The 17,640-nt window shown below is 47.0% G+C and overlaps 1 protein-coding gene across 1 annotated transcript; it reads left to right on the top strand.

The window, feature by feature from the left end:
* The first annotated feature begins 920 nt into the window (after positions 1-920).
* On the top strand, positions 921-17,433 carry LYPD3 (LY6/PLAUR domain containing 3). The gene is made up of 5 exons (XM_083455838.1): positions 921-1,100; positions 10,346-10,477; positions 11,181-11,351; positions 12,185-12,325; positions 13,098-17,433. Exons 1-5 carry the CDS (start codon positions 1,037-1,039, stop codon positions 13,640-13,642), a joined length of 1,053 nt encoding a protein of 350 aa, XP_083311964.1. The 5' UTR covers positions 921-1,036; the 3' UTR covers positions 13,643-17,433.
* Positions 17,434-17,640: the final 207 nt, after the last annotated feature.

Here is a 17,640-nt window from a genome sequence, read left to right on the forward strand (position 1 = left end):
GGTTCCCCCGCAACAAGCACCAGCTGGGCCGAGTCAGGGGCCTGAGCCTGCCCTGGCTCCAGATGCGGGGATTACCTCATTGCCTTCAGCTGGGCAATCACTTACAGTTGTTCCACTACCAGTTGGGTCAGGAGAGGCTAGGCGGCCTCTGGGTCTAGTAACCCATTGACATCTTCCAAGCTACAGAGACTGAGGTCTGAGAGAAGGAGAGACCTGAGTACTCACAGGAGGAGTGCTTGCCTTCGGGCAAGACATGGAGGTGAGTCACTGGGGGACCAGGACCAGTCGTTACCCCAACAGAGATAAAAGGCTGCTGGACCCCGCCCCAGGTTGCGGGAGCAATGTTGCTGTTTGCCAGAACCTGCCTGACCTTGCCTGGTTTCCTGCCTCGTGTCCTGCCTTGGCCCTGTCGGACTGACTCCTCGCGGAACCCTTGGATTCGGGACCGGACCTGGACCACGTTACTTGGGTTACCCCCAGGCCCAGAACACAGACCTTCCAACCACCCCCCTCTCCCAATGCTGCACCACTCAAGGAGACAGTGGAACTCCTTATCCTGGGTAGCCTTACGACAGCATCTTCTGTAACCTCTGCAAGAGCGGTGCTTTCTCTAGGTCCCGCTCACTGCCCAGACTTGCCCACAATTATCTTCCCCTGCCTCGAAGCCCTGGGCTAACAGCATCAAAAGATATCCCACAACTGGCTCTTCAGGTTTCCACGATGGAGACACCTTCCCAATAACCGGCCTTAAAATGCTGAGGAAGGGAAGTGATGGGCCCTGGGCTGGAGAGGAAGCATGAAGAAAGGAGGGCGGAGGGCGGGGTGGAGTGGAGATGCTTTGGGCCATCATCGAAATACTGAGCAACGCTGCTTAGAGGAGGTGTGTCTCATGGGGGAGCCTGAGACGCCCCGCCCAAGCTGTCTGCTCATATTTAATGTCTTAGCTTCATCTTTCAGACATTGACGGCAGCAAGACGCACCCAGCACAGGTGGGGAAGATCTGGAACAAGGCCTGGAGGACTTACCGAGCAGAGCAATGGGCACTCACTTTCTCCTCCATGCATCTATCTTTCTAGTGGCGGTGACATTCTTCATGAAAGGTAGGGGTGATAGAAGACTCATTCGTTTGGCTGTGGCAACAGGATCATGCCAACATGGAACCCCATAGAATCTGGGGTGGGCCTGCATGGGTGGCAATGCTGTAGAATGGGGGGCCCGGGATGATGAAGTCAGGTAGGGTCTCTCTTGTAGGATCTGTGAAAAGTGTATCTGTTTCATCATGATCTCTGTGGGGGGAAATAGGAATTGAAAATATCAATAGCAGAGTGTCTGGCAAGAGATACTCCTGTATTATGGAAGAAGCGATTAAGATACATAGATGTGCATTGCCTGCATTTGTACGTCACATACACCTATTTACCCATGCCTAAATCCTAGCAGAGGACTAAAGAAACCCTCTAGATTTCAGCTGAATAATCATATGACTCAGTTGATTCATTGATAAATACTGCATCAATAATATAGAAAGCCTGAGGGATCAGCCCAATGGCCCATCTTGTCTAGCATCCTGGCCTCACGGTGGCCACCCAGATACTTGTGAGAAACTGGCAAGCAGAAACTGAGCAGTTGCCCCTCCAGTAGCTTCCTGAAACTGGTAATCAGAGGAGGCAGCTAATAGTAATCATGGTATAGCATGTAGTAATCATGGCAATCTAAAGATAAAGCACACCTTGTGTTTAGATAACGCATACATGCGACACTGAAAGCTTTATCTTAGACGACGCATTTCCTGTTTAGGAAGATAATGCCTCCAGTAATGGCAGGGGTTGCAGGGAAGCACAGATCTGGGACTTTTTTCAGAGCAGGAGTGATGATGGCACCTGTCACCTGAGTACCAGAGTAACCTAGGGACTTTCCTTGCTCCAACAAGTGAATGAGGCGATAACAAGGCTTTCAAGTTGTTTGTGACAGATTAGCACAGAGGAAGTCAGAGAACGAGATTCAAGCAAATATTTTTTTATTTTCTATGGGGTTCTTAACTCGTGCTAGCAGTTTCATTGCTTTGAGCATGAGCTAAACACTTCATTGCAGCTGAATAGGGGTCTTTTGTGGATGCTTATTGTGTTTTACAAGTCAAACTTATGTAGTCTTACTCTGTGAAGACTATGCATAATAATCCACTGGACATTATGCTGCTGCTGTGTATGCAACATGCACACACGCATCTATACCAACCTATCTATCATGGATCAAGACCTGCATCAGGGAAGGACTGTGGCTTAGTGGTAGAGCATCTGTTTTGCATGCAGGAGGTTCCTAGGTTCATTTTATGGCATCTCCAAGTAGGTCTGGGAGAGAAAATCTGGAGGGATGCTGCCAGCCTGTGTGGACAATGCTGAGCTAGATGGACCAATGGTCCCACTCTGTATAAAGCTTCTCTGCTCCATTTTTTTACTCTGTCATGAAAACTTGATGAGAATAATAAGGTTGTTGTACTTCATCATTTAACACTACACCACTGAAGGACACATAAGATGGAGCTTGCAGCCCACAGCCACATTAACACAATTTACTTGTTAAAATAAAAGCATGTGGCCTGATGAACTGGGAGCACCTTTTTAACCTCTCAAAATGTTAGCCACCAATGAGTCTAACCACCTCACAAGAGAACTTGTATCCTTAATTATGGCTCTGGTCTGGGCCATAATTACCCTTGGCTAGTCTTATGCAACCTCTTCTTGATGTAGGAGAAGCTGTTGTCTGCTCTCAAGGATGGTATGTAAGTGGCAACTGAAGTTTGACTTGGTAGAGCTGGGTTCAGATCTCTCCTAGCTCTTAAGCTTGTTGTGAGGCATTAGGCCAAGGGCAGGGAACCAGTCCCTTGCCCTCAAATGTTTTGGGACTCCCAGCTCCCATCAGCCTCAGCCATCTCAGTCAATCTCAGGGATGATGGGAGATAGAGTTCAACAACATCCACAAGTTCCTCGCCTTATCACAATTTCTCTGCCTAACCTACCTCACAGGGTTGCTGTGAGGATAAACTGGGAGGACTGCCTCATGTCTGTCACCATGAGCTTCTTAAAAGAAGGGTGGGACATAAGGCTGGTAATTAAACAGCCCTGACCGAGGGCACAATATGGAGACGATTGGCTTAGGTTTCTTTTCCCAACCCATCACAAAGGCCCATCGGGGCTGGTTATGAATCCATCCAAGGGTTTCATTTTATCCTCATCACATCTTTGGGAACGCCAAGAGGTGTGGCGAAAGCAGGAAGCCATGAAACAAGCGCAGACTTGTTCCAGTGTACGGTCTGAAGGCACCCAAGGCCACCACCTTGCTGGAACTATGCAGGTCTGCCTTGGGTCAGGGCCTGGATGGGAGCATAGCTGTCAACTTTTCCCCTTTCTTGCGGGGAATCCTATTCAGAATAAGGAAATTTCCCTTTTAAAAAGGGAAACGTTGACAGCTATGGATAGGATTCTGCCTCAGAAACAACATGTCTGCCGCTTTGGGTTCCATGATGGAAGAAAGGCAGGATACAAATGAAAGGGAGGAAATACGTGAGCTTATCAGGCTGGACCTAACAATCCTAAAAGGGCACTGAACATCTGTAGTGTCCATCCATGTGTGAGGAGAATTTTACCACAAAACATCTGGAGGAGAGAAAGCCTGCCAAGATTCTCCTCACCTCATGGGCAGATAGCAGAAGCTACAGCTCCGAACATGGCTAAGTTAGGCTCTCCTTAACAGGGCCAGGGCAAGGCATTGCACTATCTCTGTCTCTGCCCTATTCCCCTCCTTTTCCTCTCCTCTCCTGATCCCTTCCCTGCTTTTGCCATCACAAAAGAACCAATGCTGGTTCTTCCCTCCCTCTGTGTCTTGCTTCAAGAATGGCCATGGGGGCCTTCCACAGTGTGAGGCATTCTGGGCAAGGTGGCTGGGAGACATTTTGTGCCCTTCCAATGTTTACATGGTACTTGAAGCTTTCCCCTCACTGTGTTTAAAGAGTGTTCTAAGCGACCATTGAAAAACCCCACAATGGCAGCACAGACACTGGTGGAGGCCGGGGGCAGCAGTGCCCGGAAGTCAATGATACAAGCAAATGGGAGGTCCTGGGGTGGAGTGCCAGTTCAGATACAGTGGTACGCTTCAGGTTACAGACTCCGCTAACCCAGAAATAGGTTAAGAACTTTGCTTCAGGATGTGAACAAAAATCGTGCAGTGTTGGCATGGTGGCAGCGGGAGGCCCCATTAGCTAAAGTGGTACCTCAGGTTAAGAACAGTTTCAGGTTAAGAATGGATCTCCAGAACGAATTTAGTTCTTAACCTGAGGTACCACTGTACTTGCCACCCAAGGCAACTGTTGCAGCTTCCCTCATGAAAGGACCTGCCCTGCCCCTCAATAAGTTACAGCTTGGCCATTTGTATTGAGTGCCACACAGAGAGAGACAGCTGAGGACAGCTTTCAGCTTAGGCCACTCATGGTCAAACCCAGCCTGTCCTCTTCTGTTTAAATGTCAAAGAGAAAAAGTCAAGGTCAAGAAGGAAGTCTATAATTACACCTGTGGCCTGTTTGAATAGATTATTTGTAAATAAAAAATGAAAGCAGCATTTTTATTGACAGTTCCAGGGGTTTTTTCCCAAGAGGCGGACTTGTAAAAGGAACCTTCCATGGGCACACTGAGTTTGCATGCCTACAGACTCACTGTTGCCAGCTGCTGTGGCTTCTCTACCTCCTCACTGCTGCCAACTGTTTGCTTGCCAAGTAGAGCCAATGAGCCGCCAGGCAGTGGCAACTGCATCCCTTCTTCCTTGCTTGCTCTTGACCTCTGGGCCTGAGTGAGAGGCAGGTGACAAATCAGGTCACTATGGTGAGGAGGAGAAGGAGGGAGTCCAGAAGCATTTTGCCAGTGGCCTTCCAGCTGCAGTGTGGCAGCTGCCCAATCTCACTGGCATTAAATGGGGCCAAACATGTATTTATCTGTCGCATTTATACCCCACCTTTCCTCCAAGGAGCTCCAGGTAGCATACAGAGTTTTCTTCTCACAACAACCCTGTAGGGTAGGCTAGGGTGGGAGAGAGTGATTGATTGGCCCAAGGTCACCCAGTGAGCTTCATGGCTGAGTAGGGATTGGAACTCTGTTCTCTGAAGCCCCAGCACAACACTCTAACCACTTCTCTGCACTGGCTCTTCACTATCCATTACAAAGAAACCTGTCTGCATGCTCTCCCCGGGGGCTTCTCACCTGGTGTCTAATCTGATGAGTTTCAGGCGCCAGACTAAGAGTTTTATTTGACTGGGCATTTAACGAACAGAAAGTTTGATGTTGCCATTTGAGGCTTTATTGACAGGGGTTGTGGTTTACTGATGCTAACTGTTTCTTCTCATTCAATTTTTAATTAATTAATTTTTTTACTAAGAGCCAATATCATTTGACTGATGGTTGATTTTGCTTGTTGTAAACAAAACCTGCTTCAGAAGGGGGAGTTTTTGCATGGAGAAGCAGTAAGAGGAGGAGTTGCTTAACCCACTCTTCCTCCAGCTCTTCTTCTTCTTCTTCTTCCTCTTCTTCTTCTTCTTCTTCTTCTTCTTGCCCCCCCCCCAAAAAAAAAGGGTGTCCCACAAAACTGGAAAGCTGCATGTTTAGCCTGGCTTTCAGAGAGAGAGGAAAACAGTGGCTTTTGCTCTCAGGGCTTAATTTGCCTCTGGGCGAATTACAGTGGTGGATTATTCAAGTCTCACTGGTATTATGTTTTGCAACACACACCCAGCTGCCCAGTAAACCAGGAGCTGGGGAATTTTCCCCAGCCTAACAGCCGCATTCCCTTCCAGGCAGCCTTCTAGCCACATGCCAGGATGGGCGGGGCTGCAAGAAGCAGAAGTGGGCAGAGGAACAAATGATAATTTAACCATTGGGCAGTGGACCAGTTTCTGCGGACGCTCTCAGCACATGCCTCTTTGTCCTCCATCCAGGCAACCAAAGGGTTCAAAGGCAACTTCCAGCCAGGCAAAAACACTAAAGGAGGATTCAAAGCCACAGCCAGTGAGGAGTGTCGCCTGAGGGGATAGGTGCAATTCGTTGGAGGTGTCAGTTTGGGAATGTGCCCCTTCAAAGACAAGCTACCCCATATTCATACCCTCCAACATTTCTTCTATGAAAATAGGGACATCCAATTCTTTTAGAAAAAAATAACTGATTATAACACACACACACACACACACACACAAAATCAATATAGGGCTGCCTTCAGATGTCTTCTAAAGGTTGTATCTCCTTGGTTCGAGGGACTCATAACTCCATACCCTCCAACATTTTTCTGATAAAAATAGGGATGTCTTAAGGAAAAGCGGGACATTCCAGGATCAAATTAGAAACCGGGGTGGCTTCTATAAATCTCAGATTGTCCCTGGAAAATGGGGATACTTGGAAGGCCTGCATATTTCATATCCTTCCAGAAGGCCTGGAGTTTTGGAGGGGCAGCCGTGGATGCCATGGGGAGAACAGAGAGTGCAGTGGAGCTTGTGACTGAAAGCTATCCAGGCAGGCCCTGGGGTGCTCTTACACAGCTGGGAGCGTCTCTATTAATATTAGCCCCACCCTAGGGTGGGGTCTTCTCAGAACCGGAGCAGACACGCCCTGCAGGAAGAGGGATGGAGGAAAGACAAGGAAGAAGGAGCTGGGAGAAGGGAGTGGATAGGGAAGATGAGTGCAATGCAATGCAGGCAGGATCAATTTGCAGGTGGTCTTTGCAGGGTGGGCAGGGGCAGGGGCAGGCAGAGCTGAGACTGACAAAGGGGCAAAAGCACAGGAGAATGAGGCATAAAGTGAAATGACACTTTTAAAAAAAAAAACACCCTCCTCAGATTTTAGGTTGAGGAAGTATGCACACAAAGGCAGCACAGTGACACACTTTTGCGGGCCTGAGCATGTGCCTGACCTGGCAGACTGCTGGCGCCACCCATGACGTGGAACCGAAATCTGCACTTTGCTCAGCTGCACATTCTTTGCCTGGTGTTAGCGCCCTGTCCAGAGAGAGGGGTGGGGGAGAGAAAAGGAAAGTCCACACAGGGCACAAAGGTCAGCACAGGCTTGGTTTGTTTATCGGCCATTTTCCTTTCCCAGGGAAGTTTTTAATGTGTGATATTTTAGTGTTTTTTGGTTTCTATGGAAGCCGCCCAGAGTGGCTGGGGAAACGCAGCCAGATGGGCGGGGTACAAATAATAAATTATTATAATAATATTATTATTATTCCCAGGGAACTGTTGTTCCGCCGAAAGGCTTAGGGCAGGGCAAGCTGACCTGGGGCCCTCCTAGTGCCCCAGTTCCCATCAGCCCCAGCCGTCAACTCAGTGGGCAGGGATGGGGGGAATCGTAGTCCAAAACATCTGGATGACATTTGGCTACCTCTGAGCTAGCAGTATCAGAGAATCCTCTAGCAGAATTCTCAACATGGTTGCAGCTTGGTAAACAAACAGAGCTGCTATGCAGAAAATAATTCCCGGTCTCTGTTTATTATCAGAGCCAATAAACTCAGTTTCCAGAGGCAGCTCATGAGAAGAAACCACAGTATAAATAAAAGAATGAGTACAATTTGTTATGCTGCCTCTTTATCATATTAGTGCATGTTTATCACTGCCCTAGCCTTCCCTGTGACACAGGCTGCTGCAGAAATCAAGTTGTTGTTGTTCCTCACATGAGGTAAAGCAAAGCAAAACAGTTACAAGGGCAACATGTCTGCTCACAGGTAAATCCCATTGAGTACAATGGGCCTTACCCCTGGGCCAGTGGGTATAGCAGGGAATACAGGAAATCTTGCTGGACTCCAACTCCCATCAGCCCCAGCCAGAATGGCCAGTGATCAGGGATGATGGCAGGTGGAGTCCAGCAACATCTGGAAGGCCACAGGTTCCTCATCCCTGGAGTATTGGATTGTGCCTTCCAAGATAGAAGAAGAAGAAGAAAAAGAAGAAGAAGAAGAAGAAGAAGAAGAAGAAGAAGAAGAAGAAGAAGAAGAAGAAGAAGAAGAAGAAGAGTTTGGATTTGATATCCTGCCTTTCACTCCCTTTAAGGAGTCTCAAAGCAGCTAACATTCTCCTTTCCCTTCCTCCCTCACAACAAACACTCTGTGAGGTGAGTGGGGCCGAGAGACTTCAGAGAAGCATGACTAGCCCAAGGTCACCCAGCAGCTGCATGTGGAGGAGTGGAGACGCGAACCTGGTTCCCCAGATTACAAATCTACTGCTCTTAACCATTACACCACACTGGCTCTCAAAAGCAGCACAGGTTGTCAAAACCCTTGCCAACCAAACAAAATACTCTCTCAGAGAATAAGATATTTAAAACCATCTGCAAATCGTGCTGGATGAGAGTCTCTATGATAAAAAAAAATCCATTAAGATTATTGTCAGTCCCCCTTTGACCCTGTGTGGGATGGCCTCCCTATTACTGTCACTGGAATTTGCCTGCTGGGAGAGACAGGAGCTAGTTGGTATTTGTTCCGTAAAGTGGTAAGATGTTCCCTGCCCTGTACCACTTCAGACTGCAGAGGGCAGTGTAGTATGCTGAGGTTTGCAAGTTTGAAATCGACTCTTCCAGCACACAGAAAACAGGCGTCAGGGAGAAAGGTTCAGGCTGGTGCCTTTTGGACACATTGCGACCCAGTTGCAGCAACAATGAAGTCCTCTTCCACCATGTGTGCATGTTCTAAGATGGCAGAGTTTCACAGAGGACTGTGCTGTATGCTTCCCTCACCACCACCACCAAATACTTTGTATCAGATCCTAAAAGCTCTGCTCCAGATGCTCCTTCAATCATTTGTATCGGTGTCCAATTCTGTTTGGTATTAAAACAGGAACAGATCGATTAATTATACACTTGGAGCTGTACAGTGGTGCCCCGCAAGACGAAATTAATTCGTTCCGCGAGTCTCTTCGTCTAGCGGTTTTTTCGTCTTGCGAAGCAACCCTATTAGCGGCTTAGAGGATTAGCGCTATTAGCGGTTTAGCGGCTATTAGCGGCTATTAAAGGCTTAAGGGATTAGCGGATTAGCTGCTAAAAGGCTATTAGCGGTTTAGCGGCTTAGAAAAAGGAGGTGGGGAGCGAAAAAAAATCTCAAAACTCGCAAGACATTTTCGTCTTGCAAAGCAAGCCCATAGGGAAATGCGTCCTGCGAAGCGCATTGAAAAACGGAAAACCCTTTCGTCTAGCGGGTTTTCCATCTTGCGAGGCATTCGTCTTGCGGGGCACCACTGTACTTTCCTCACTTCTTTATTACACAGAACTAATAAATAATAAATAATATTAGGGACAGTGGGTGGCACTGTGGTCTAAACCACAGAGCCTAGGGATTGCTGATCAGGTCGCTGGTTCGAATTCCCACAACGGGGTGAGCTCTCGTTGTTCAGTCCCAGCTCCTGCCCACCTAGCAGGTCTAAAGCATGTCAAAGTGCAAGTAGATAAATAGGTACCGCTCCGCCGTGAAGGTAAACTGTGTTTCTGTGCACTGCTCTGGTTCGCCAGAAGTGCCTTAGTCATGCTTGGCCACATGACCCGGAAGCATTCTGCAGACAAACGCCGGCTCCCTTGGCCTATAGAGCAAGATGAGCGTGCAACCCCAGAGTTGTTCATGACTGGACCTAAGGGTCAGGGGTACCTTTACCTAATAAATAATATTGCTAAAGTACATAGTACATCTTACAACTTACAAAGTTTTGGGAGTACTTGAGTTTTATAGCTAGCCATATATCTGATCTGTTTCAGAGTTTCTTGCCAAATGTCTTCCGGCAGAACATATGAAAGTTGTCAGATGTCAGCGTAAAGGGTCCCGCTCTTTTAACACCAGTCATTCTGCAAATTATAAAAACGTGTTTTTGTAGTGTGGGAAACCGATACCAACAGAGCTGGAGGTGTGTTTTTTAATATAAAAAAATTAAGCATTACATTAGCCAAAGGAGGAATTGTTTTGTTCTTTTGCAATGTTATCTCACAACCATCTCTTTCATCAAACATCATTTCTTCAGAAATGCTTGATATCAATTATTTTTGTTGTTGTGGGGCAGTAATGCCTCTGACTACAACTTGCTGGAAACCATAGGAGAAGGAAAGTGCTGTGTTTCTTGGGTCCTGCATGTGGTTGGCCACTGTGAAAACAGGATGCTGGACTTGATGGGCCAATGACCTGGGCCAATCTTGTTTTCCATTGAGAAAATCAAATGACACCTCTTTTTTTTTTTTTGGCTTGGTAATCCTCTCAGTCTAAGAGACATACTAGTTCTGCTACAGGAGAATCGTAAATCTACTTTTCTTTTTGTGCATCTTCCCCCTCCCTGCCCTCTCCTTTACAGATGCCCTGGCACTGGAGTGCCACAGCTGCGTCGACTTGGGCGATGGTGGATGCAATGCAGAGAATATGAAGAAAGTGGAGTGCCCGGCATCTACCCACGTCTGCGTGGAAACAGTGGCAGCTGTGGAATGGAGTGAGTAGGCAGCCCATCACCTTCAGTCTCTAAACCAGGGTCGGGGAAATTTGTGACCTTCCTGCTGTTGGACTTCAGATCCCATCAACCCCAACAGCATGGCGATGGTCAAGGATGATATCTCTATCTTCCACAAAAGGAGAAGCGCCAGAAAAGTTTGGCACTCCAATCCCTTTCCTCTGTTCCAAGTTGGACTGGAGGTGCTGGTTGTACCGTATGTTTTGCTCTATAAGACTCACTTTTTCCCTCCTAAAAAGTAAGGGGAAATGTGTGTGCATCTTATGGAGCGAATGCAGGCTGCGCAGCTATCCCAGAAGCCAGAACAGCAAGAGGGATTGCTGCTTTTGCTGCGCAGTGGTCCCTCTTGCTGTTCTGGCTTCTGGGATTCAGAATATTTTTTTTCTTGTTTTCCTCCTCTAAAAACTAGGTGCGTCTTGTCGTCTGGTGCGTCTTATAGAGCGAAAAATACGGTAATTGCTCCATGCTCAAAGGAACCGAGCTATTTCACACCTTCCAGGGAGAAGCTGTTGGAGTGAAATCTGAACTACTAACTACTGGCTCAGATTTGAGCTGGACACCCAAAGTTGCAGAGTCCTGCCTTTTGCTCCCTTGAAATGTGCAGTTTAGCCCTCTGAGTACATCAGCCTTTGGGAAGTGCCTCTTTGTTGTCTCCCTGTGTAACCTCTGCTTCTCCCGTTTGCAGGCCATGGGAAGTTCTCGGTTGGCGAAAAAGGCTGCGGGTTGGGCATGCCAGGTACCAACGACAAAGCAGTAGATGTGCACGGCATTCTGGCCTTCTCTCAGCTGCACCAGTGCAACAGCAGCCACTGCAACACCAAACTGGACATCAAAAACCTGGAGCTGGAACCCTTCGGTGAGAATCTGAGCCCCATGCAGGAATGAAGGTCCTCCTTTGGATGAGAAATGGAGCTTATACCTTCTCATCCTGTTGGGACAAGGAGTTGAGTCAGAATACTGTTGTGAGTTTGGGGAGGGGAGGTTAGGCAGTGGCGTAGGAAGGGAGGTGTGGTGGGTGCAGACCGCCCTGGGTGTCATCACTGAGGGGGTGACAATGAGCTATGAGCTATGTGAGTCTGTGGCATTTTTAGCTGTCAGGTTAATTCAGAGAAGCAGAACAGAACAACAAACTATATTGCTGGAATCAAGAGCAAAGACACTGGGTGCCACACCACAGGGGGAAGCATTTACTGTGGGGCCTGCAGCATGCCCAAGCCACGGATCTCTCCTGGGAGTGACACAGTATCTCGGGCACCTGCAGGCTCCATGCTGCCCAAAATGGCAGCATGGGGCTTGCATCCACTCGCCTCCTCTCCCTCAGCCACCCTGCAGCTGGGGGGGGGGCGGGCAGTGGCGAGGCTCGATGCATTGTGCCCTGCCTCAGCTCGCCCCACCCAATGGGTGGCTTGCCCCGCCCCCAGGCAGAGGGCACATGCAACACTATGGGCACCTGAGCGGCTAACTACACCGCTGGGGTTAGGCTGTATACCTGATTCCTAATTCCTGGATCCAGCAAGGATTCAATTGTTGGAATAGCTAAGCCAGCACCTAAGTATGCTGGCTGGAGCATATGGGAGTTGTAGTCCCAGGCTGGCAAAGCTTGATTTACAGTGTGTAGCCAGGTGTTTCATCCATGCTAGTGCCTGTTGCTTTTTAAATATATGTATATGCATCCTTGGTTGCTTCTAGGTAACGAGAGTGCCAGGGTTGCGAATGGCGTGGAATGTTACAGCTGCTACGGCAATGAGTGTTCACTGGACAACTCTACCACAGTAAAATGTTATGACTCTTTCCGGGGCTGTTTCCATGGAAATGTCACAATGAAAGCAGGTAAGGGCTCCGTCGGGGATCTAATCTAGCTATCATTGAATCTGGGTCCTTTGTGCATTTGCATGGGCCTGGTGAAATTTGGCAGGTCAGATGCTGGAGCTTTGATCGATCAATCTCTTTGTGACAGTCAAGGACCAGCAGTATTCAAAAATGAAACTATAAAAATAGTACCTAACAAAACAAAACGGGACCATAACAATACAATTACTAGGAACTGCATCATGTAATAGAACACTAGGCATCAAAAGCAAAATTATGACTTTGCTAGAATTAGTCCCTGGCAAGTTTTACATGCAGCTGTACAATATCTAGCCACCCTGGAAGGAGTGGATGCATTATTCCTACCTGAAATGAGTTTTTAAAAAGGGATAAAATGCATCCAGTAGCATGGGAGTTTCTGTAAGAGGGTTTCCATAAAACTCTCAAGTGCTGGAGTTTCTTACCTGTAAGCAATCTTCTTGATTTTGCTGGTTTAAGGGGTATGTTGTACCCCAGAGCAAGGGAGGACTTGACTGATGCCTCTTGTTTTGGGGGTGAGAGAAAAACACTAGAGTAAGAGGGTCAGACCTCATGATGTGTTTGACACTGGACTGGATAGATTTGGGCTGAATCAAGCATGTGCAAAAGAGATCAGTTACCCCTCTTCATGCTGCCGTTATTTTTATTTATTTATTGAAGTTCTATGCCGCTCTTCATCTGAGAAAAACAGGGCGGTTTACAATATTAAAAAAAACACACAACCCAAAATGAATAACATCGCGATCTTTTCCAGGGAACTTCTCACTGACTAGGCCCCTCAAGGGCTGTGTCCAAGATGAGGACTGCACCAAGGTCACGAAAGGTAGCCCAGCTATCACCGTCATGGGTTCCTGTTGCTCTGGAAGCCTCTGCAATGTCGACCTCTCCAACAAAACTTACTTCGCTCCCAAGATCCCACGACTTGCAGTCATGCCCGGGCAAGGTACCAACGCCACTGTGGCTGCCACCACTGCCGCCACCACCACCACCACAACTTCCGCACGCACTCGCAACAGTGCGCCAGCCCCTTCCACGGTCGGCAAGCCAATCCGTTCCGTTGCTGTGAGCCCACCTTCAAGTAGTCATGACGACCATGACCATGACCACGACCATGACCACAACCATGACCATGACCACGACGATGATCATGACCACAGTGAGAGCCCAGTGAGAGATGGGAACAGAGACACTGCTGTGAAAGTTGAAGGGCGTCAGAGCCAACATCCTACAAAGGGGGATGCTGCAGGCTTGGGGGGGTCAGTCTTCCTGTCCTTATTGCTGGCTGGGTTGCTCCTTTGAATGAAAGGAGAAGAGATGGTGTTCAACCTCCTTCCTTTCCCCCTTGCTCTTTCAGTCCTGCCCAAATACATTTGGCCCTTGTCTTTTCATACAACTTCCCCCACTCGAATTAGGCTTCTGTCTACACATGCTTTGAAACCACCAGTTTTGCAGTTCACATGGTAAATGCTCTTGCATAACACACTTTGCTTATTGGAAGCATGCCCTTATTTGCACACTTCTCCTTCGTATTTTTTTTAACCTTGCTTTCCTGGCAGACGCCTTGTAGCACATGACTTGGGGTAGCTGGAACTTGCAGCCATTTTACAAGGCAAAGTTCTTCTGTGTTATGCTTAATGTGTATCCTAAGACAGTTCTGCACTGAGAAAGCAAAGTCGAGTTCCATTTGTGTGCGAGCCTTTTCGTGGGCTCATGACATTGTGTTTGGTGCCAATACAATGGCAGCCATTTTGTACCCATCTTTCTCGATGGTTTTACCTTGAGTCATTCTTTAGCTCACCAAATAAGTTTTCTCTCATGGTCAAGGGGCACTGCTCTCTCCTATGCTCCACCTGTATCAGTCTATAGTATCAGATTGTTTTCAGAGGGCTGTATTATCTCATATGGGCTTTGGGGGCTGACAGAGGGCTGCTAAGCTGGCCTCCAGTGTCCAGACAAATGCAAGTCTTAAGGCAAGATAGTCTGATGGACTGCCAGATTTCCTTGGAATCCATGAAGATAATTTGCCTTTTCCAGAGTGTGATATGAATAGTTCCTGGAGGTCTATATATAACCATTCTACGGCTGGGCGATATATCAATATATAATCCAAAACCGGCTTGAAGTCCATATCATGATATCAGCTTCATAGTTTTTGATCTGGCAATATATTGCAAATCATGGTGTGTGTGTGTGTTATGCAAAAATCGCAATGGGGGGGAAAGCGTGAAGCCAGCCAATGCCTCTACATAGCTCGATCCTTATTTCAGACATTGGGATATATCTGTATATCACAATGTCTACTTGGTGATGTATTGCGATGTTGAAAACCAGATATCGCCCAGCCCTAAACCATGATGAACTCTTCCAACTTTTAGCGTTTGAGCATCAGTTGGGCTAGGAACCAGCCAGAGCGACTGCTTCCTTCCTCTCCCAATTCTGTGCATTGCTGAGTAACAGTGCATCCCCATTCACTCTCATGCATATGTTCTCCCTATCTCTAGCGAAGGCCACCAACTTGGATGGCTTCAAAAGAGAATTGGACAACTTCATGGAGGGTTAGGTAATGTTCTGCCCCCAGTGTTGGCCACTGTGTGAATAGGGTGCTGGAGCAGATGGACCTTTAGCCTGATCCTGCAGGGCTCTTCTTATGTTCAGCTAGATGCTATGGAAATCTTTCATAGTAGCAGTAATAATTTAGATCAAAGGGCCACTGTTGCCATTTCCTTTCCCTCCCAGTACTTTATCTTTTTAGCATTTGACAGAGGTCAGAAAAAATATGTTTTGGGTGAACAACAAAAACACAAAGCTATGAAAAAGACTGAGCTGTTGATATGGGACCCAGCGATTTAGCTATTATTATTATTAATGCTGGATTTCAAAATACATCTGCAATCCTGGATGCAGAGAGGATTGGGCCCAGTTTAGGGCTGAAACAATAAAGCTGCCTTCGCCAACCTGGTGCCCTCCAAATGTTTGGGGTAGAAATTCCCATGAGCCTCAGCCAGCACATGTAATCCAAGCTGGAGGGCAACAGCTTGGCAAAGATTGAGATAAATAAATAGCAAGATTTCAAAATTAGGAGCACTTTCCCTTGGGGGTTTGATCCTGAAATATGACAAGTTCGCAAATCATAATATGAAATATATTGAGTTCAGCTTCTCACCTGTTCAAGGGAAACTTTCCTGACTGGTTCAATTAATGACGCTAATCTAAATTTTGCTAAAGTGAAGTCAGGTGCTGTCAAATACTGACAGCCACCGAATTGAGTGCTGCTGCTATTAGTGTGGGTATATTTGAAATGATGATGATAACAATGCAGAATTTTCAGAAACTCATACTATTAAATATTTTCACATCCAGAGAATATACATCATCATCATCATTGGGCAAGATTCCTACATTGCAGGGGGTTGGAGTAGATGACTCTTGGTGTCTCGTCCAACTCTACGATTCTATGATTTGAAGGGTCGTTGTGAGGTGCTGAGGGGGAAAGTCCACTCAACTCCAGTTGTTGTTGGATTCAAACATGAACTGACAAAAAACACATTTAAACCCAGACCAAGTCAGTGCAGCACCAGATCAACGGATCAGACCATCAGTTGCATTTGGAGGAGATTCAGATAGTTGCCTCACACCCAACCTCACCTCACTCACATACACATACAGTAGCCCTTAATTTAGGAATTGTCTCTGCTAAAATGTTTGAGGCTCTCTTCCGGAACACTGTTTTATGCCATATTCTCATGGGAAACATATCAGATTTCCAGCAGTTCTTTAAAATGTAGCCAGTTTCATAGCTATAAGTCAGGGATGGGGGGACCTGTGACCTTCCAGGTGTGGTGGAGCTCCAACTCCCATCAGCCTCAGCCAGCATGGCTGGTGGTCAGTGGTGGTGGGTGTTGTAGTCCGCCAACATCTGGACAGCCAAACGTTACCCAGCCCTGCTCCAAGTGGTAGGAAAGGTTGCTGCTCCTTTCTCCCACATGTAGAAAGCTTTTTATGTTTTTGTGGTGTTTTTTAATATATATAAATATTATTGCAAGTCTCACATTGTGTATTTGAAGGGTAGATTATAAACATAAATAGTAAATAGATAAATGCAGAGTAAGCCCATTAAGGGTGGTAGACCACACCCTCCAACATTTCATCAATGAAGACAGGGATGTCCTATTGCATAATAATAATTTTACTATTTATATCCCAACCATTAGACTGGGTTGCTCCAGCCACTCTGGGCAGCTTCCAACATATATAAAAACATAATAAAACATTAAACTTTAAAAAAAGGACCTTCCCTATATAGGGCTGCCTTCAGATGGCTCGGGGGAGCAGAGAACATCATACCTTCCAAAATTTCTCGATGAAAATAGGGAAACATGGGACATTCTGGGATCAAATCAGAAACTGGGATGGCTTCTGTAAATGCAGGATTGTCCCTGGAAAACAGGGACAATTGGAGGGTCTAGACTGGAAGGAATGTAGGCACACGGCACATCAGAAAGTTCTCTCAAGAAAACACCACAGAAATGGAAGAGAGAGGCACCAAACTGGGGCCAGGCAAGACACACAAGATGGTGGGAAAGCTGTGACTTTTAGACACTAGTTCCCATCAGCCCCAGCCAACATGGCCAATGCTCAAGGGTGATGGGAATTGGAGTCGAACAACAGCTGGGGGTCCAGAGGTTTCCCACTCCTACTGTTCTGTTTGCTATAAAGCCCTCAGACTCTTAAGATGACTTTCCTAAGGACACCCAACCTGCCTCTTCAAAAAGGGCTGCTCACATCCAAGAGAAATATTGTACTGAATAAGTATTTTAACCATAAGCTCCTGGACGATACTTTTTAAATAATGCTTTCAGCAGGTCATATCCGCCACTTGTTGAATCTCTCTGACAACCCTTTGCTGTGTAACACAGTCCTTCCTGATCTCAGTTTCTTGGGATCCTCAGGGATCTAGACATGTAAATGAATCAGCAGCTTGTCTTCTATTGCAATTAGTTTCTGATTCCTCTCTTGTCAAGGTTGGGAATATCAAGGGAAGCATGAGCTGGAGAAGGTGAAACAAATAAAGATATTGCACTTTGGCTGATGGAAGTCTGCAGTCTACCATTTTTTTTAAAAAAAAAAATTAAATGTGTGGGGAGCTGGGAGACCCATATCAAGCTACAAGGAACGGCTGCCCACTTGTGGCAGGCTGAAGGCAGGTCAGGTTGAGGGAGCAATTTTGGAAGGGAGCTGGGTAGAATCAACATCAGACTTCAAGGAAGGCCTGCACAGGCCACGGGGTGCTCACCTGT

Source organism: Podarcis tiliguerta (genome assembly GCF_965153285.1).
Source record: "Podarcis tiliguerta genome assembly, chromosome: 8".
Lineage (NCBI taxonomy): Eukaryota > Metazoa > Chordata > Lepidosauria > Squamata > Lacertidae > Podarcis > Podarcis tiliguerta.